Source organism: Panthera pardus, unplaced genomic scaffold, assembly GCF_024362965.1.
Source record: "Panthera pardus isolate Hobbes unplaced genomic scaffold, ASM2436296v1 HiC_scaffold_24, whole genome shotgun sequence".
NCBI lineage: Eukaryota > Metazoa > Chordata > Mammalia > Carnivora > Felidae > Panthera > Panthera pardus.
The window spans coordinates 137,049,621-137,070,028 of NW_026526810.1; the positions used below are offsets into that span (position 1 = coordinate 137,049,621).

General features: G+C 48.6%; 1 protein-coding gene across 3 annotated transcripts in view; it reads left to right on the top strand.

Moving 5' to 3' along the window:
• LOC109257769 (cytochrome c oxidase assembly factor 8) overlaps positions 1 to 20,408 on the top strand; it is a 37,330-nt gene that overhangs the window by 3,522 nt on the left and 13,400 nt on the right. For all 3 annotated transcript variants that reach the window (XM_053889883.1, XM_053889885.1, XM_019434120.2), the window contains exons 2-3: positions 13,951 to 14,148; positions 15,715 to 15,778. In XM_053889883.1, coding sequence (XP_053745858.1) covers positions 13,951 to 14,148; positions 15,715 to 15,778 — 262 coding nt within the window. The remainder of the gene's footprint in view (positions 1 to 13,950; positions 14,149 to 15,714; positions 15,779 to 20,408) is intronic.

Consider the following 20,408-nt stretch of genomic DNA (forward strand, 5'->3'; position numbering starts at 1 on the left):
ATCTTTAATTATTTATTGGTTTGTCTAGTTTCCCCCGCCCAGGTTTATTGAAGTGTAGCATCAGGATTTTATGGGGGAGTCTAAAAATGAACTTACAAGGGGCGCCTGGGTGGCTCAGTCGGTTAAGCAGCCGACTTCGGCTCAGGTCATGATCTCGCGGTTCGTGAGTTCGAGCCCCGCATCGGGCTCTGTGCTGACGGCTCAGAGCCTGGAGCCTGTTTCGGATTCTGTGTCTCCCTCTCTCTGACCCTCCCCCGTTCATGCTCTGTCTCTCTCTGTCTCAAAAATAAATAAACGTTAAAAAAAATAAAAATGAGCTCACAAGTTAGAGAAGCAGTGGTTACATTATACACATTACTGTTTGCTTGTAGTCCTGGGACGCCTGGTTGGCTCAGCAGGTTAAGAGTCCGGATTCGGCTCAGGTCACGATCTAGCTGTTCCGAGTTTGAGCCCCGTGTCAGCCTCTGTGCTGACAACTGGCAGCCTGGAGCCTGCTTCAGATTCTGTGTCTCTCTCTCTCTGCTCCTCCCATGCTCATGCTGTGTCTCTCTCTCTCTATCTCTCTCTCAAAAATAAGTAAACATTAAAAATGTATAAAGTAGACTATTTGCTTGTAGTCCTGGATTCATCAACACGGCACTAGGTCGCGTTAACCAAGTGTTTGCACCCGCTGGTCTGTGAACTTTGCCTGTTTTCTTCTTCACACGGTTCTGTGAAGTAGGTGCTTTTACCCTCCCCATTGTACAGACCAGAAAACCTCAGTGCAATAAGATGGAAAAATTTCCTCAAGATCACAGCGCTTGCTCATAAAGAATATCTATATTATAGTTCCTGTATCTAGAGGATAGTGAATTAACATTTTTCTTCTAGTAACTTTTGGATCAAAAAAAAAAAAAGCCCAAACAGGCCCTCAGCAGGAGAGGTAATATTTACAGATAAATAGTGGGAGTCCTGATCCCATATTTTGCTTAGATTTTCATTAAAGAGAATGATTTTCAACAGTCCCCTCCCCTCAAATGTAGCTTCAGAGTAAACACATGAGGGAAGTTAAATACTAGACAAATGAGAAAGTGGTGAGTGGTCTCATCAGAGGATTTTATTTATTTATTTATTTTTAAACAAACTTTAAAACAAATTTTTTTTTTTTTTTTAGAGAGTGCATGTGCCCATGAGCAGGGGAGAGGGACAGAGAGAGAGAGAGAGAGAGAGAGAGAGAATCTTAAGCAGGCTCCACACTCAGCACAGATCCTGATGCAAAGCCTAGCACAGGGCTTGATCCCACAACCCTGGGATCGTGACCTGAGCCAAAATCAAGAATCGGATGCTCAACTGACTAAGCCACCCAGGCAGCCTCATCAGAGGGTTTTAAAATAAGCATGGATATTTCTAGTGTTTAAAAGGCTTTCAATAAATTAGTTGGAAGAAAATTAAAGCTGGGGCAGAGGACTTTAAACAGCCCAGGGCCTGGCTGTGACTGGCCTGGTGTTACCCAGCAGAGTCAGGGTTGAAAGGGGCCTTTCTCACTCTCTGCCTCCTGTTCAGATGTCCCCGCACGCTGTTTCTTCATGGAGTGAAGCAGTTACAGGGTTTCCCCTTGTTCTGTTCATGTGGAGAAATGCATTCCTTTATTTTCTATTTTTGTTATTTATGGGAAATGTCAAACTTGCAAAACCAGAAGAGTGTAAAGAATGCTGTGTATCCAGCACCCTGCTTCTACCCCTGTCCGCTTGGGGGTGTTTATTTCATCTTTACCCATCCATTCCATTCCTGGCTCCCAGATTACTTTGTGGCAAATATCAGATTTCACATTTCATTTGTGGAGCGCCTCGGTGGCTCAGGGTTAAGCGTCTGACTTCAGCTCTGACTTCAGCTCGGGTCATGATCTCACGGTTCTTGGGTTCGAGCCCCGTGTCAGGCACTGTGCTGACAGCTCGGAGCCTGGAGCCTGCTTCTGATTCTGTGTGTGTGTGTGTGTGTGTGTGTGTGTGTGTGTGTGTGTGTGTCAGTCTCTCTCTTTTTCTCTCTCTGCCCCTCTCCCGCTCATGCTCTGTCTCTCAAAAGTTAAAAAAAAGGAACATTTCATTTGTAAAATTTCGTATGTATCTTTTTTTTTTTTTTTTTTAATGTTTTGAGAGGGGAGGCGGGGCAGAGAGAGAGAGGGAGAAAGAGAATCCCAAGCAGGCCCCACGCCCAGCGTGGATCTGGACGCAGGGCTCAGTCACAACTGTGAGATGGTGACCTGAGCCAAAATCAAGAGATGGACGTTTAACCGACTGAGCCACCCAGGCGCCCCAAAGTTCATATTTTTTTTAACTTTTTTTTTTAATGCTTACTATTTTTTAGAGTTCAAAAGTTCGTATCTTTTACAGTTACATATGGGGGCGTCTGGGTTGCTCAGTCCGTTAAGCATCCGACTCTTGATGTCAGCTCAGGTCATGATCTCATGGTTCGTGGGTTTGAGCCCCGTGTTGGGCTCTGTGCTAACACTGCCGTCCTGCTTGGGCTTTTCTCTCTGTCCCTCCTCTGCTCATTCTCTCTCTCTCCCTGTCTCTCTCAAAATAAGTAAACTTGAAAAAAAAAAAGAAAGAAATAGGGGCGCCTGAGTGGCTAAGTTGGTTGAGCGGCTGACTTCAGCTCGGGTTATGGTCTCACAGTTCATGAGTTCAAGCCCTGCGTCGGGCTCTGTGCTGACAGCTCAGAGCCTGGAGCCTGCTTCAGATTCTGTCTCTGTGTCTCTCTGCCCCTCACCTGCTCATGGTCTGCCTCTCAAAAATAAATGTGTTAAAAAAAATTTAAAAAAAGAGATATGAACTTTAAAATATATATATAAACATAATAACTAAAATACAACTTCAGCAAATGTTCAGCGTTCAGTTTTTTTTTTTTTTAGATTTCTTCAGTTATCGTAGAAATGTTTTTTGCTTTGTTTTGTTTTGCTTTTACAGTTTTCTTGTATCAGGATTCACATTAGGGCTACAAATTGTGATTTATTGACATTCTTTTGGTTACTTTTTGATCTATAGGTTTTGACTCCGTCCCCTTCCTTTTTTCAAAGTAGTTTATGCGGGAGGAGGGGAAGGATGTGTCCTTTTGAATTTTCCACAAACTGTGTTCTGCTGTTGCTTTCCCAGGGCGTAATGTACCATGTTCCTCCGATCTGTGTGTCTCCTGTAAATTGACAGCTGCAATCTAGAGCCTTGACCACATCCAGATTTGACTTTGTTTTTGAGAAGACTAACTTCGTTGGGGGATTGTGTTCCTCTATCAGGATTGGCTGATTTCTGATGTGAAGCCAACGTTTCACTCCCAGTATAAACCCTGTTTAGTCCTTTACGTACTGCTGAATACAGAATGCTGATGTGTCTACGTCTGTCTAGAACGGGAGGCTGGGATCCCAGCCCTCCAGAAGGAAGACTTTCGGTTCCCAGCCCCGAAGTGTCAGGACCGCAGACCTGCAGGGACACCACGTTTTGCCAGCATCTGTTCCTTTCATCGTTGCCCACCGGTTTCCCCAGTGGTGCAGTGTGACGCCTTCACTCAGGAGCTTCGTGTTCTGTGCAGGCATTTCCGGGAAGGAGGGCCTAGGGGAAAGCCTTTGGTTCCAAATCCTGGCTCCTCGTGGGGAGGTGGGCCCGGGACTGTGCCGGGAGAGCCCAGGAGCCTGCTGTAAGCAGGTGGAGAAGGAGGCTGGGCCTGCAGAGCTGGAGGAGGAGAAGTCCCCCCGCAGGGCTGCCTGGCTGGCAGTTTACCAGAAAGAGGAAAAACGGGAGGGGTTGTTCCCTCCCAGACACGGTGATGAACGCTCAGTGTGACAAGTACGTACAGGCACGTTCCTTTCCTTGTCCTGGCTGCTCGCCAGCAGAGCTGATGGGTTCTAGCCTGCGCGGCCCCGCCTCCTGTCCCGCCCGAGACAGCCACTCCACTGTGAGGGAGCCGTGCATTCCACGCTGCTGCTGTGACAGCCGTAAATTACGGTAATTATTCTAACCTCAAAGGGAGTCTTCCTTTTACAGAAGGACTTTTTCCTCCCCCAAGCTCCTTCTCCTCCCTTTTAAATAGCAGTTCTGGGGTGAACAAAAACAGAACATGTATTTACTGGGGAGCGCAGAAGAGCTAACTCTGCTACAATTAAGATAAAATCTCTCAAATTATAGTGGAAAACTGAGGGTGGTTGGGAGAGCTGGTTGACAGAGTTCACCTGTAAAGCAGATGATTTAGGCAATAGTGAGGTGACAAATGAGGAGGGGTCACTGAACACTCCTGGCGCCTCCTGGCGCTTCTTCATGTGTGGGTAGCTCGGAAAAGCCGTGAGTTGTTGGGGTGACGCTTTAATGCTTCCTGATAAGGAACCTGTAAGAAGATGACACTGGGGTACAGTTCTGGAGGGTGGTGAACCGGTGGAACACAGCGGGGGTGACACCTGCCCTTTCGTCCCTTTGCTGCTGTCCTTCAGCGTCCTCGGTCGGCTTGGGGGAGGGGAGAGGTCCCCATCTTGGGATGCAAGTCCGTGGGGCGAGCCTGGGCCAGCTGCCTGTTGCCACTCATTGGGTCCCTGTGTGTGAATCACCTTTAGTTTCTAAGACTAAAGGCTTTGGGGCAGAAGTCCAGGAATATTTGTGGAAAGGTAGGGTTTTAAAAAATGCTTTTTTGGGGCGCCTGGGTGGCTCAGTCAGTTGAGCGTCCGACTTCGGCTCAGGTCATGATCTCACAGTCTGTGAGTTCGAGCCCCATATCGAGCTCTGTGCTGATGGCTCAGAGCCTGGAGACTGCTTCAGATTCTGTGTCTCCCTCTCTCTCTGCCCCTTCCCTGCTCATGCTCTGTCTCTCTCTGTCTCAAAAATAAATAAAAGCATTAAGAAAAAAAAATTTTTTTTAAATGTTTTTTTTGGAAAACAAAAGGAAAATGTAGAGATCATATACTGTTTTTAGAAGGATGGATGAGAGGGGCGCCTGGGGGCTCCGTCGGTTAAGTGTCGGACTCTTGATTTCAGCTCCGGTCATGATCTCGCAGTGCGTGAGTTCGCGCCCCGTGTTGGGCTCTGCACTGTCAGTAAGGGACTCTCTCCCTCTGTCTCTCTGCCCCTCCCCTGCTCGCTCGCTTGCTCTAAATGAATAAATAAATAAATAAATAAAGGATGAAAGGTTGAAGATCTACACACTGCAACCCTGGAGCGATCGTTCAGCCTGATGTCAAGTCGTATTTGACGACGACAAGTGGCAGTTTCAGGTCTTAGGTAAGCAGGTGAGGGCGTCTTTCTGCCAGCGGGGCCCTGTGGCTATGGCACAGGAGGGAGGAATTCAATCCCTTTTGTGGACCAGCTGGCCCTTCATTTGGAACTTTCCACCTTGGCTGTGCCTCTTCTGGTCCAGCTCTGCATGAGAGAGACGCTTCAGAAGTGCCAGACAGAAGTCAACGTGATCAAATGTGAGGGCGTCTGAGTCTGCGAGAAGTGGATGCAGGACGAAGTGAACACCTCGGTAGGTGCCGCGGTTGTGGCCACGCAGACGTGACCGCTGTGTCTAGGGCCTGTCCCCTCTCCCTCCTGGCCAGCCGGCCAGCCTGGCTTCCCACTTCGCCGCAGCTCGGCCCGGCCACCTACACCGGCTCCTCCCAGTTCTCCCACTGTGCTCCAGTCTTACTGCAGAACAGCCCGGGAGGCGCGCCGCTCTGACCGCACAGACCGGAAAACCTGGAAACTCGGCGGGATCTAGCAGTGACGGACCCCCAAGAACAGTCTTGACAGCCGATGGTGTTTGGCTCGCTCACAACTTCTGAAAGTTCTGGCACCAGCTCATCAATAATTGCCATAACTAGCTTGTCAGGTGTCCTTCCAGCAGAAAGTTCAAGGGCTTTTTGACGTTGAAGTGCATTTCTTGCATAAGCAGAGAGTCAACAGGAAAGATTAAGACTGGGAAGAACAGGGGCGCCTGGGTGGCTCGGTCGGTCAAGCGTCCGACCTCGGCTCAGGTCATGATCTCACGGTCCGTGAGTTCGAGCCCCACGTCGGGCTCTGTGCTGACCGCTCGGAACCTGCAGCCTGTTTCAGATTCTGTGTCTCCCTCTCTCTCTGCCCCTCCTCTGTTCATGCTCTGTGTCTCTCTGTCTCAAAAATAAATAAACGTTAAAAAAAAATTTTTAACACTGGGAAGAACATTCCTCCAACAAGCGCAGTCCTGCCGCCTGGGGCTCAAAGGCTCCTGGGAGAAGCAGACGTGCCAGTGCTGTGAGGAGCCTCGGGAGCCCGCGGAGAGGTGCCCTTGTCTGTGAAGATGAGGAGGGAGCCCGCGGAGAGGTGCCCTTGTCTGTGAAGATGAGGAGGGAGCCCGCGGAGAGGTGCCCTTGAACCCGGGGCCGTGAACATGAGGAGGGAGCACGGAGGAGAAAACACGCAGGCGGAGGAAGGACAGAAGCCAGCTGGCGTGGCATTAAAGGAGCCTCCTGTGGGTGGAGGAAAAGGAGAGATTGGGGCCCCAGCAGGCCCGGGCTGCCAGACCACAGGAAGGGGTTAGGTTCTCTCCTGAGGGTAATGATAATCACCGAGGAAGATTTTACATTTTACGGGAAGGGGCGGCACAGTTAGGTCAGGGGTGTGGGAGACATTGCTTCGCAGCAGGGGTGGGTATGGGGACAGAGTAGGCCGGGAGGGGGCAGCCTGGAGGCGGTGGCGCTGCTCAGACCAGCCCATCAGGAGTTGTCATGGGGCCAGAGACCTCACCATGGCGGAGGCGTGTGTGTGTGCGTGTGTGTGTGTGTGTGTGTGTGTGTGTGTGTGTGTGTGTGTGGTGGGGGGAGGTTGCTGCAGCTGCCCGAGCCGAGTCCTTCAGGTCCTGGCATGGGGGTGCCAGGGTCCAGTGGCCAGAATTCTGCGAAGCTTATTCCTTCAGCCACAAAGAAGGCTTCTCAAAGGACAGGGTGTGACTCTTTTTAATTCTGACCACTGTGGGCCCTCGCCTTTGCTGCTGTGAGAAAAAGGGCCATAAGTAAAAGTATTGGCAGTGATCACAAGTAAGTTACCTTGAAACAGGTGGAAAGTTTGCATTCCAGCAGCTTCCTCCTCCAGAAGTCTGAAGGTGATAAAAACGGTCAAGTACAGGAGGAAGCAGCAGGGCCTGCCAACAGACACGCTTGGAAAATGAGGCGGACGGGACAGAGCTCTTGTGGCAAACGCTGCTTGCAGGGAGTCTCAGAAATGTTTTCTTTAAAAACGTTCTTATATTTTTCTCATACACACACTTACGTTTGCTTCTAGAAGACGTTATAGGAAACCTTTTCATCATGTTGATAGCTTTGGAAGTTCTATTTGGTTTCATCTGTTTTCTCATACATACTGATAGAAAAGCGAAACCACCTTGGGTGCTTAAACCATTGAAGCTGCTGCTCCCTACAGAGTGCCGAAGGGTGACGGCGTGGGCCCCTCTTGGGCCGCTCTGGTGTGAGGCCCTCGGGAAACATGCCGACAGGGTGGTCTTCCCTCCTTGCCTTCCGAGAGAGGCCCAGAGGAAACTTCTGGAGAGGCGCCACCCCCACCCCCAGGAGGAAAGAAGCATTCTCACCACCAGGAATGAAGGAAATCTACAGGAACAAACCTTGATTAAAGTAGTTCCTGCCCTCCTCTGGTCTCCATATATTTCTGTTCCTTTCCACAGCTGATTGTTCTAATGCAGCCTCGTGTATCAGCACTGGGCTGCTGCTTGGGTCCTCATTTCCCTGTGGGTCCCACGCCTGCATGACCCCTGGGGCTTTCCTCTGTGGATGTGTCTCCCGTGGATTTACCCCCCAGGTCCAGCTGCAGACCCCAGGGTGGGGCGGGGGGGGGGGGGAAGCTTGGCCTCACCTACGGCTCAAAACTATAAATACTTAAGCTACGTTTTGACCACCATTTCCAGAGAACATCTGTAATAACTTGGTTAAAGTGGTGTGGAACATGTCATGAACCCTTTTGAAAAGCAGTAGGGAATTGAGGTGACTGGGTCAGTGCATTCGTGATGGGGTCTGCAGTGAGGAGTGTGGCCTGGTGTGTCCCAGCTAGCACTGACATCCTGCAGTGAAGAGAGCTGCTTCCTACGTTGTTAAGTTTTTATTTATTTTTGAGAGAGAGCGTGTGCCGCGCCCCCCCCCCCCCCCCCCCCGCCACCATGTGCAGGGGAAGTCCAGAGAGAATCCCAAGCAGGCTCGATGCTGGGCTTGATCTCACGAACCTGTGAGATCATGACCTGAGCCCAAATCAAGAGTCGGACACTTAACCGATCGAGGCACCCAGATGCCCCGCTACATTTTCAGGAAGTTTGCTAATAAACAGCTATTACTAAATATTATATACTAAAATAAATTATATTAAAGATAATGCATATTTAGACTTTCACATGTGTTTATTTTATTATTGTTTACAATCATCTCTGCTTTTGAGGTTATTTACGACTATTGTACCTACGTGGTAGAAAAACCACACAAAGGTATACTGCTTGAAATTGTCCACAGTGGAAGGATTTGCACCATGGAAATTGGCAAATATGCTAAATCAGGGCTTGAGTTATTGTTTTGTTGATTGTCTTGACTTAGGGAGGCAAAGGAGAAGATGTTAGTAATAGAAGTTAAATTAACAAGTATATCTCGTCTGTTGCCATTACATCGTGAATAGCCCCAAGTTGAGGAAACATTCTTCTAGTATTCAAAAACAAAGAAATTACTCCTGTCATTGACAAATAGGGCTTGTTTCACTTTTATCCTGTCCTCCCTACCAAGTAGCCTTTGTGTCTGAAGGACACTAACGAGTCACTTGCAGCCGCGGGCTGGCTAGTGATACAAGGTTGTGGCAGAAATCTGAGAAGGAGCCACAGTGAAACAGCACTTGGTGCCCACTAGAGTGGCTACAATGAGGACAAGATGCGCGGTGACAAATGCTCAGCAGGATGCTGGGAAACTGGAACCCTGCGCCCTGCCGGAGGGAGTGTCTCCTGGTGTAGCTGCCGTGGGAAGCCGCGTGGTGGCTTCTCCGAAGGTTAAACATAGAGTTACCATGTGACCCTGCCATCCTGCTCCTGTGTGTACCCCCGAGAGAATTGAAAACAGATGTCCACACAAAAATCTGTACACGAGTGTTCACAGCAACACAATTCATAGCAGCCAAAAAGTGGAAACAATCCAGATGCATTCAGCTGACGAACAGATACAAAATGTGTTATGGCCACGCTGGGAAATACCGAAATACCTTTTGGTTCAGCCTTCAGCCGTAACAAGGAATGAAGTTCTGACACATGCTACCATGTGGATGAACTTTGGAAACATGTTATGTGAATGTCAGTCACAAAAGAGTACATACTGTGATCTTCCGTTTACACAAAATGTCCACAGCAAGCAGATCCACAGAGGCAGAAATAGAGCAGTGGTAGTGGGGACTGGGGGACAATGCGGAGTGACTGCTCACGAGGACAAGGATGGGGTGGCCAGGGGCTGGGGGACAATGCAGAGTGACTGCTCATGAGGACAGCTTTCTCTTTGGGGTGGTGACAGTGTCCTGGAATTGGTAATGGTTGCACACCTCTGGGAACATGCTGAAAACACGGAATTGTACGCTTCAGTGGGGTTAATTTCACAGCACGTGAATTATTTTTCTCTAAAGCCGTCGTCAAAGCAATGAAAGCAGTTTGTAAGAATCGGTTGGCTGCGTGGAGTTTATCAGGAAGGCTGTGTGTCATGTTTCATTACTGTTTGTAAAGTGCGCTGCACACCCTTGCGGTTGTATACCTCCCTCAGCCGTATTAATCAGGGACTGTGTGCTGCCCGGGGTGGCTCATCGATCCCTCACCACTGCATGCTTCTCCCTGTGCCTCCGCCTTGCTCCCTCCCCCGGTGACAGCAGAGAAAGGCTCCTGTCCTCCTTGCCCCCACAGTGTGCTCGCACCCCCCCCCCCCCCCCCCCGCCACAGCAGGCCTGGGGGTCCCTCCCCCCACTCCTCTGGAGCCTCCGAAATGTTGCTTGAACTTGAGGAAGCACTCCATGTTGTGATAGTAATTGTCACCATGTTTTTTGTTTTTTTACTTTTGAAAGAGAAAGAGAAAGCATGAGCGGGGGAGGGGCAGAGAGAAAGGGAGAAAGATTGGAAGCAGGCTCTGCACTGTCCACGCAGAGCCCAACGCGGGGCCTGAACCCACTGAGCCACCCAAGGACCCCACCACCACAGCTTTAACTCATTACAACTCCTTTTCGGTGATGGTGCACTTCCTGTCCATGGTTTTATTTTTTCACTCAAATGTTATAACTTCTTTTACCTAATCTGTCAAGTCTTTAACAGTTTGAATTTATTTGTTAAAGTTTATTTGTTTTGTGGGGGAGGGGCAGAGAGAAAGGAAGAGCGAGAGAGTCCCAAGCAGACTCCGTGCTAAGTGTCAGCACAGAGCCGGACGCGAGGCTCAAACCCACCAACCGCGAGATCATGACCAAAGATCATGACCGCGAGATCATGACCTGAGCCAAAGTTGGACGCTCAACAGACTGAGCCATCCAGGCGCCCCTAAAGATTCTTTTCTAGAAACAGTTTGAAAGTCTGAGGAAATCACAATATACTTTCCAACCTGTCCTGCTCATTCACTTATTCTAGACTCAAGATGGTTTTCTAAATGGTAAGCATTCTGAAGCTGAGGTGAACACACCAGATTTTTAATAAACTGTTACAGGTGCCAGTGTTGTCCTGAAGGAGGAGCTATAACGTAACTCCAAAACCGCCTGTGGAGAACACAGGTCAAGGAAAGGGCTTTTTGCATGGATAGCTGTGCCTGCGTATTTTACAGTAGAACTTGGCCTTCCAAATTCACAGGAGGATTTCAGAGCTCTTGTAACCTGAGACGCTCTCTGCAGCAAACTTGGGAACGACCCTTCCAGACCCAGCCTGCTGCTCCTTGCCGTGCTTTAAGTTCATCCTGTTTGTAGAATGCTTGGGAATTTAGAAAATGTAGGAAGGTCCTAGCATCCAAGAAAAAGAGCAAATGGGCACACCGGTGGTGGTTTTGCTCGTAGCAACCTTCTTTGGCAGCGTCGGGTTCTTGAGATATTTGGTGTGTTGGTGGTGATTCGCGGGGCGCATCGAAGCAAAAACTAGCAAGCTGTGTTTTCAAGGTTGAGTCTAGGGGCCTAAAGGGATGTCAGCCCACACTGGGGAGGGTGCCTGGGGGCAGTGTCCCCAGCTGAGCAGACGTCCGCCTTCTTGCTCCGGCCCCTCCCCCTGCCCCACGCTGCTGCTCATGGGGCCTGACCTGCCGCCAAACACTGGCCACGTCGTATTTGTAAGCTAGCTGTTATTTCTGCTTCAAATGAAACGATCAGTGAGTAGCCAAGTAGACAAAGCTGTTTCATGTTAAAACTTGCAAACCCTGCCTCTCTGTTTTTAGTTCTTTGGAAGTCGCATCTTGTAACCGTGATGCCGAAGAACTGAAATATCCTGAATGAAGTACCTTCCAAAGGGAAAAGAAATGTTAATTATGTGCAGTGTGGTAGTTCCTTTGGTCTTTGTAAGCTTTAACCACTCTTTTAATTGGCTTTTTAATTTGTATGCAGTAAAATGAATACCCCACTTAAAGTGTACATTTGATGAGTTTGGACAAACGTGTGAATGTTTGCAGTCACCACTGACTTCGAGGATGCGGCACCGAGGGCTCCCACGGTACATCCTCTCTCATGCCTGGCTCTTTCCCTCTGTATTTTTCTAAGACTCGTCCATGCTGTGAGTCTCAGTGGTTTCACTCCTTCCTGTGGCTGGGAGTTTTCTAGTTGTTGGTGCGGGGAGGGCACATGGGAGGCACTCTGTTGTAGCTAGAGGTGGAAGTCATGTTCAATAGAGCTTATTTGTTTGTTTTAAATAATGTATAAGAGGGGCGCCTGGGTGGCTCAGTCGGTTGGGCAGCCGACTTCGGCTCAGGTCATGATCTCGCGGTCCGTGAGTTCGAGCCCCGCGTCAGGCTCTGTGCTGACAGCTCGGAGCCTGGAGCCTGCTTCTGATTCTGTGTCTCCCTCTCTCTCTGACCCTCCCCCGTTCATGCTCTCTCTCTGTCTCAAAAATAAATAAACGTTAAAAAAAAATTAAAAAAAAATTAAATTAAAAAAAATAAATAATGTATAAGAGATTTCTAAATTGAATGGTACTTTTCCCCCATGAGTTTAGGTTACATTGATCTTTTTTTTTTTTTTTTTGAGTTTATTTATTTATTTTGAGAGCGATAGAGACCACGTGAGCGGGGGCGGGGAGGGTGGGGTGGGCAGAGAAAGAGAGAATCCCAAGCAGGCTCTGTGCTGGCAGTGCAGAGCTGGATGTGGGGCTCAAACCCATGAACCGTGACCTCACGACCTGAGCTGAAACCAAGAGTCGGACACTTAACTGACTTGAGCCACCCAGACAATGGATCTGCATCGGTCTTAAAGCAGACAAACGGAAAGCTAGTCTTTCGATTACCCAACTGATCCTTTCATTTTAATGTCACGTTTATTGAAGTCCAGTTGACATACAGTGAAGTTCACTCCTGACAAATGTGTGGACAGCACCACAACTCAAGATATAGAACATTTTCTGTATCTCGGTGTAGAAATTCCTGGGTAGTCAGCGCTTCCTCCCCCCCTCCCCCCATGCCTGTTCTATCCTGCAAGCGATGGCCTGTGAATAGAATCCTGCGGCAGGCAGCCTGTTGGTGTGGCTCTTTCAGTCAGCAGGATGTACCTGAGATCCATCTGTGCTGCCTGTTGTCGAGAGTGTCGCGCTCTGTCGTTGACGAGCATCGTTGTGTGTGCCACACTTGGTTTTGCCATTTACCAGTGGGAGGACGACGCGTAGGCTGCTTCCCGATTTTGGCAGTTTTAAATAAAACCACTTTTACCAGCCACATACAGGTTTTTGTGTGAGCATATGTATTTATTCATCTTGGATAAATACCTAGGAGTGGGTGCCAGATGGTGCGTTAGGTGTATGTTTAATTGTGTAATGGACTGCCAGCCTTTTTTCCAAAGCGGCTGCACCATTGTGTGTTTCCACCAGCAACATATAAAAGCTCACTTGTTTTACATCTTTGACAACACTTGTTATTGTCAGATGTCTTTGTGGGTTATTTTAGGCGTATAAAAAGGTGTGAGGTGGTATCTCACTGTGGGTTTGATTTGCGTTTCCCAGTGACTTATGATGTTGAGCATGCTTTTATCCATATTTCTTCGGAGAAAGCTTTATTTGGCCACTTTGCCCATTTTTAATCATTTTTTTTTAACTTTTATTTATTACTGAGAGACAGAGACAGAGCATGAGCATGGGAGAGGCAGAGAGACGGGGAGACACAGAATCTGAAGCAGGCTGTCAGCACAGAGCCCAACAGAGGGGCTCAAACTCATGAACCGTGAGATCATGACCTGAGCCAAAGTCGGACGCTTAACCGACTAAACCACCCAGACGCCCCCACTTTGCCCATTTTTAAATTGGGTCGTCTGTTTTCTTATTATTGAGTTTTGAGAGATTTTTATATATTCTGGGAACAAGTCCTTTTTCAGATTTGCATATATTTTCTCCCAGTCTGTGGCTTATCTTTTTTGTTTCATGGATTGTGCTTTTGGTGTTGTATCTAAATAATCTTCGCCTGGTCTCAGGTTGTGCAGATTTTGCTGTTTTACACGTTTTATAGTTTCAGATTTTATATTTAGGCTTTTGATCCATTTTGAGTTAGTTTTGTATACAGTACAAAGTGCAGGCTTAAATCCTGGTTTTGCATTAGGAGTTGCATTATTCCAGTGCCATTGTTGAACATGTTCCCTATAGTATTCACGTTAATAATATTTATTGTAGTTCTTTTAATTTGGGTATTCTCTGGCACGTGGTCTTAAAAAGAGAATGCTAATGAGGGGCTTTAATAAATTTATACTATGCATTTTACAGTACTGGAGATTTGCTTAGTTTATATTCACCCTGTGCATTTTGTTAAAGGTCTCAGGATTCTGCCCTCCAAGAAAATCTTGCCATGATTGGATAGGACCCCCAGACAAACATTCAAACCTTCGACCTGTTCATTTTTACGTCCCCGAAAATGAATCACCATTGGAACAAAAGCTACGAAAATTAAGACAAGAAACACAAGAATGGAACCAACAGTTTTGGGCAAACCAGAATTTGACATTTTGTCGGGTAAGCTTTGATCTAAGGTCTGAATGAGAAAGAGGTACCACAAATGGCCACTTGGGGGTGCTAAATCCTTACTATTGGCCTTTCTTCTACTCTATCCTGACTTGGTCCCTCCCTCCCTCCTCTCTCCCTCAGCCTCCCTCCATCTCCCTCCCTTCTCTCTCTCATATGTATGCCTGTATGTAAATTAACGTATGCATATACTTTTTTATTTTTTTTTAAGTTTATTTATTTTGAGAGAGACAGACAGACCGAAAACCAGTGGGGGAGGTGCAGAGACAGGTGGGCACAGAAGATCCGAAGGGGCACAGAAGCCCTATTCAGGGCTTGAACTCACAAACTGTGAGATCACGACCTGAGCCGAAGTCAGACACTCAGCTGACTGTGCCACCCAGGTGCCCCCTGCATATAGTTTTTAATCTATATGTAACTGTACATAAACACTGATCATTCATAAAATCATAGATCTCAAGACTTCCAAGTAGTTTTACCTTAAAAGGAGTAGCAGAGCCAGAACTAGAATGTGTGTGTTTATGTTTATGAAATACGGGTTTTTGTGATGTGATTTCATTCTGAGAATTCGGAATTCTTAACAGCATATTCATAAATAAACTATATGAGAAAGAAGTAAAAATTCTCGAATCCAGAAGAAAAGCTTTATATGTCTATCCATTTGGGTAGGCTGTGTCACATGGACTGTCCTTATTCTGTGGATTTATAAACAGTTCATGAAACATCTTCTTTTGCAATCCCTACTTCAAGCATGGGACTTTTAACCAAATTCAGATGGCTTCACCCAGGTTTGGAGATGGGCCCAAGCAGACTCCCCCAGACACGTTGGGCCGTGTCCCACCTAAGGAAAATTCAGATGGCTTAGTCCAGGTTTGGAGATGGGCCCATGCAGACTCCCCAGACCACTCTGGACTGTGTCCCACCCAAGGAAAATTCAGATGGCTTAGCCCAGGTTTGGAGATGGGCCCATGCAGATTCCCCCAGACCATGTTAGGCTGTGTCCCACCCAAGGAAAATTCAGATGGCTTAGTCCAGGTTTGGAGGTGGGCCCGTGCAGATTCCCCCAGACCATGTTAGGCTGTGTCCCACCCAAGGAAAATTCAGATGGCTTAGTCCAGGTTTGGAGGTGGGCCCGTGCAGATTCCCCCAGACCATGTTAGGCTGTGTCCCACCCAAGGAAAATTCAGATGGCTTAGCCCAGGTTTGGAGATGGGCCCATGCAGACTCCCCAGACCACTCTGGGGTGTGTCCCACCCAAGGAAAATTCAGATGGCTTAGCCCAGGTTTGGAGATGGGCCCATGCAGGTTCCCCCAGACCATGTTAGGCTGTGTCCCACCCAAGGAAAATTCAGATGGCTTAGCCCAGGTTTGGAGATGGGCCCATGCAGACTCCCCAGACCACTCTGGGGTGTGTCCCACCCAAGGAAAATTCAGATGGCTTAGCCCAGGTTTGGAGGTGGGCCCGTGCAGACTCCCCCAGACCACTCTGGGCTGTGTCCCACCCAAGGAAAGATGGAAAGACGAAGAAAGAGCGTTCTGATAGTGGTCTTCTTTTAGGAAAAAGAAGAATTTATTCGCTCAAGACTAAAAGCTAAAGGCCTGGAACTGAGAACTGGATCAGGTTAGTTCATTTGTCCTTTTCCTCTTAACATGGTGTTTGTTTAACTGCATGAGAAGATAAAAAGAAAGGATTTCGGATGAAGGGGAGAAAGCTCTGGGGCAAGTCGTGATCTCCTTTGGGACAGGTGCTCTGAGGGGGTCCTCATACTCGTACATGGGACACATGTGTGCCTCCCTCCTGGTCTCTTTCCTCTCTTTGGGTGAGGTCATCCCTCTAACACTTTTAGGTCTTTCCGAGATCAATGACTTCCCTCTGACCTTTGGACTTCTGTCCCATAGTCCCCTGGCTTCTGCACCCTTTCTCCTGTACTAGCTGGACTTGCCAGATTCCTGACCTCAGGTCACGCCCACCAGCCTCCCAAAGCCCCTCCCCTTCCCATCTGTCTGCAGTCACCTCTTAAACGTTTTTCAGTGCTTTTGCCACTCCCTGTCCCCAGGCCCTTGTTACTTCTGTGCCTATTGTAGTAACTTTCTTATTGGTTCTTTGGCCTCCAATTTTTAAATCAGGGATGGGCAAGCTTTCTGTCAAGGCTAGATAGTAGGTAGACTAGTCCTTCTGGGCCAAATGGGGTCTCTGTCTCAGCTGTTCAGTTCTGCTGTTGAAGTGTGAAAGCAGACCTAGAAAATACGTAGACTGGGCACCTGGGTGGCTCAGTGGGTTAGTTGGGCTCCACGTTGTGTGTGGAGCCTGCTTGAGATTCTCTCTCTCCCTCTCTCTCTGCTCTTGGGCCTTGCTCTTTTAAGGAGAGGAAGGAAGAGAGAGAGAGAAAGAAAAAAAAAGAGAAAAGAAAAGAAAAGAAAAAAAAGAAAAACACATAGATTAATGGGCATGAATGTGTTCCAATAAAACTTTATTTACAGAAGCAGGGGCGGCTGGCCCGCAGGCTGTCGTTTGTCAGCTCCTGCCTCAGACTTATCCTTTGCAGTGTAGTCAGATTGTCCTGCCCCAGATGCACAATTGACGTTTGTGGCCGGCTTAGGTTTTTAGACTCGTGTGACTATGGAATGACAGCTGCGCTGTCTGGACTGAAGGCCTCCCCGGCCCCCGCCTGTCCCCTCTTTTACATCTTGTCCCCCATGCTGTGTGGCATGCCAGGGATGCTGGATGCACTCAGGTCCCTCTGCCTGCTGTGCTGCCTTTCCTGTTTTGGATAGAAGGTCTGGTGCCCAAAATGACCTTTAATCATTTTCTCTTGCTGTTGATGTGAGGTCCAAATAACTCGTCATAGTGTTTGTTAGACAGATGTCTGCTGTCAAAACATTCTGATGGAAAATCTGGAACCGTTGACCCCAAAAGCCACGTCTGTCCTTGGGCTAAAGCGCTGCCCCTCCCTTAGCCCCCGCTTGACTCCATTTGGGAGAAAGAGCTGGGAGGGTGGATGCCGGATGATGGGCTCTGCTGTTTTCCGACGGCTGCAGGGTCCCGTCAAGGTGCCATCGTGGAGGGCCGGAGCCAGCAGGAAAGGGTGCAGAGTCCTAACAATAAGCATAGCATAATTGCGCACAATTTCAGATGCTGACTGTATGCGCCAAGTCCTTTGCCTGTATCTGTTTTGTTTCCCACAATGACCCAGAGAAACGGGTCCCGCTGCTTTTACCACCTTAGAGATGAGGAACCTGAGGGCAAGGTATTGAGCCAAAATTACACAGTAAGTGGAGGGCCTGGGTTCTGGCTTAGTGACTAGGGTTCCCGGGCCCATCTGATGTCACCGTGCCACAGTGGCTCTCAGCTCACCCTGTGCTGTCCCGGCCCTGCTGACGAGTGAGCGGGCCCTGGGCTGTGGTCACAGATGCTGCAGCCCTAAGGGAGGGGCACCAGCCTCGTGAGTCTCACCAGGATCAGGCAGGGTCAGGGAGGCTGTGGACATGCTTTGGAGATAACCACTCTCTTAACACGGGAAAGGTTGTTTTGAGTCCTGTTATTAATATCAGAGTTTCTCTTGCTGGTGTTTCTAAGAACTGAAAGGTTGGCCTTAAATCAGACTTTTAAATGAATTTGGTAATAAAACAGGAAGGAATGTATTGAGGACAGGACACATGAAGGGAGGTTCCCACTGTGTCAGCTAGTTAAACAGTTTCCAGGCTGCAGTGATGGAAACGGGGTGGGGGGGGGCAGTAACAGTCATGTCACCTCAGTGAGCCAGAATGCGTGCTGAACACGTGATTATAGGGGTCCCGCAGGACCGAGGGAGGAGGAGTTTGTTTAATAAATGTTAATGGAGATGGGGCACCTGGGTGGCTCAGTCGGTTAAGCGTCCGACTTCGGCTCAGGTCATGATTTCGCAGTCTGTGAGTTTGAGCCCCACATCAGGCTCTGTGCTGACAGCTCAGAGCCTGGAGCCAGCTTCTGATTCTGTGTCTCCCTCTCTCTCTGCCCCTCCTCTGCTCAAGCTCTGTCTCTCTCTATCTATCAAAAATAAATAAAATGTAAAAAATAAAATAAAATAAAAACGTTAATGAAGAAACTATTTTTGACTCGAGAGTAAATTTAGATTCATGACCCCTATAATACAAATATATTCCAAATGGATCAAAAAGCTAATTATTAAAAATCAATTAATTTAAAAAAACACCTGGGTGACTCAGTTGGTTAAAGTGTCTGACTCTTGATTTCGGCTCAGGTCATGATCTCATGGTTTGTGGTTTGAGTCCCACATACTGGGACCTCATAGTGGCCCTGTGCTGACAGGTTGGGAGTCTGTCTCTCTCCCTGTCTCTCTGCCTCTCCCCCTGCTCTCAAGATAAATAAATAAACATTTTTTAAAAATCAATTATTTGTGGATTAAGAGTTAAATACGTAGCTGCCAGTTGTAGAAGGTCTGATAGAACACAACTGAGTCTCCGTTGTCTAGAGGAATCGTGGTTCTTTAAGCTCGACAGTAAAGGTAGAAGGACAGGAGAACGTGAAAACTGCCTTCTATATAAGCGAGGACTTCTTTCTTTGTTAAGATTTTATTTTTAGGCAGTCTGTACCCTCAGTCAACGTGGGGCTCGAACTCACAACCCCAAGATCAAGAGTTGTGTGCTCAGTTGCAGGCGGTGTCTGGTAAAGCAGAGGGCTGGAACAAAGGGTCAGCATCCAGGAAACAGGTTAAGCATAAACAGCAGATGATAGAACAGAGGCGACAGGGGCAGTCTTTGTGAAGAGCGTTAACAGGGTTGTAGAAACAACACAATACCTGTAGGTGAGTAATGTGACTGCAGATTACGATGTGTATCAGAACAGCAACTGGGCATCATTTTGTGCTTGCTGAATTCAGGGGGTGCCTTCAGTGGTTACACTCCGTGCTGGTGGAGTTAGAGTTAATAGTCCAATACAGTGCTCGTAGGTGGTCCACGGCAGGGGAAATTTCCAGCCGTCTTTCCAGAGGATGCCCCTGTAGGCAGCACCCCTGCCAAGAAGCAGGGAAGTTTTGACCACAGGATATCTAAGAATGCATTCTAGAGGAAAACAGAAAAGGTAGCTGTAGGTTCCTTGCAGCATTATCTTTAAAAAAGGGGGGAGTATATAATTCTAGTAATCGCGCACCGGGTAAGGCTAAGGTGGCCCACTCAGTGGATGTTCACTGGAATATTCTGCAGCAGTGTAGAAAAATTATTGAATTTCCAGTGCAAAAGCGGAATACCCTGATTTCAGCTCTGCTTGTCCCCAAATTGAGTCTCATTTGTAGGGCAGCAGTATGGTGGGAAGATTCTTGCCTCTAATTTCTTTTGTTGCTAAAGTGTTCACGCAGTGGGAAGAAGGCACGCCATGGAGATAGATTTACTTGCAGTCATAAACCCCCACGTGGTTTTTAGCAAATGTGTAACGAACTAGGTTACCCTACCCACCTTTCTTTGCTTAGTTTCATCTGGGCGCAGTAGCCCGCTGCGGTGTCGATAGACGTGGAAGCCGAGTTACTCAGCAGACATTTATGTGGCTTCTGCTTTATGCTGAGCTCTGGCTGTGGGGGGTTTGCACAAGACACCAAACCAGACCAGCAGCTGAAGCTGGCACCTGCCTGTCCTTAGAGCCCGGGGCTCCTGCTGTCCCGCCAGCGGTGGTGACAAGGGTGCGCTCCGTGCCAGGCCCCGTGTCACCCGTCACACCGGCTGCCACCCATTCTGTCTCAGAGCAGCCTCACGATGCGTGCCGTTCTGATCCACGTTCTAGATGAGAGAACCCACAGTCCTGGGCCGGCAGCCAGCGAGGGACAGAGCTCCGCGGGGCCGCTAACCGCTGCCGCTGGGGCGCCTCGTCGGGTCCTCACGTGGGGGTGCAGACAGATGTGCTGGGATGCTGACTCGAGCGTGCACACGTGCTGTCCCTCCAAGACCCATCGTTCAGAGGACACTAATGCTCTTGGGCCGGCCTGGGTGCTCCTCCTGCCTGAAGCCGGGGGCTCCTCCCTGGTCCCCTCACCACACTCGAGCCCTGCCCACCCTCCTCCTGGCTCACTCTGTTCGGCCACATCTGTGCCTCTCCAGACCCTTTGTTTCCCTCTGTGCCGGTCCCCGGCTTCTGACCCATTCTCTCCCTTCTCTGCCTTGTGGGCTCCTACTCATCCTTTAAGACCCAGCCTACACGTCGCCTTCTCTGGGAGCCTTCGGCTACCCTCCCCTCCTCGGGCGGCTGGCTGTTCTCTTTCTTG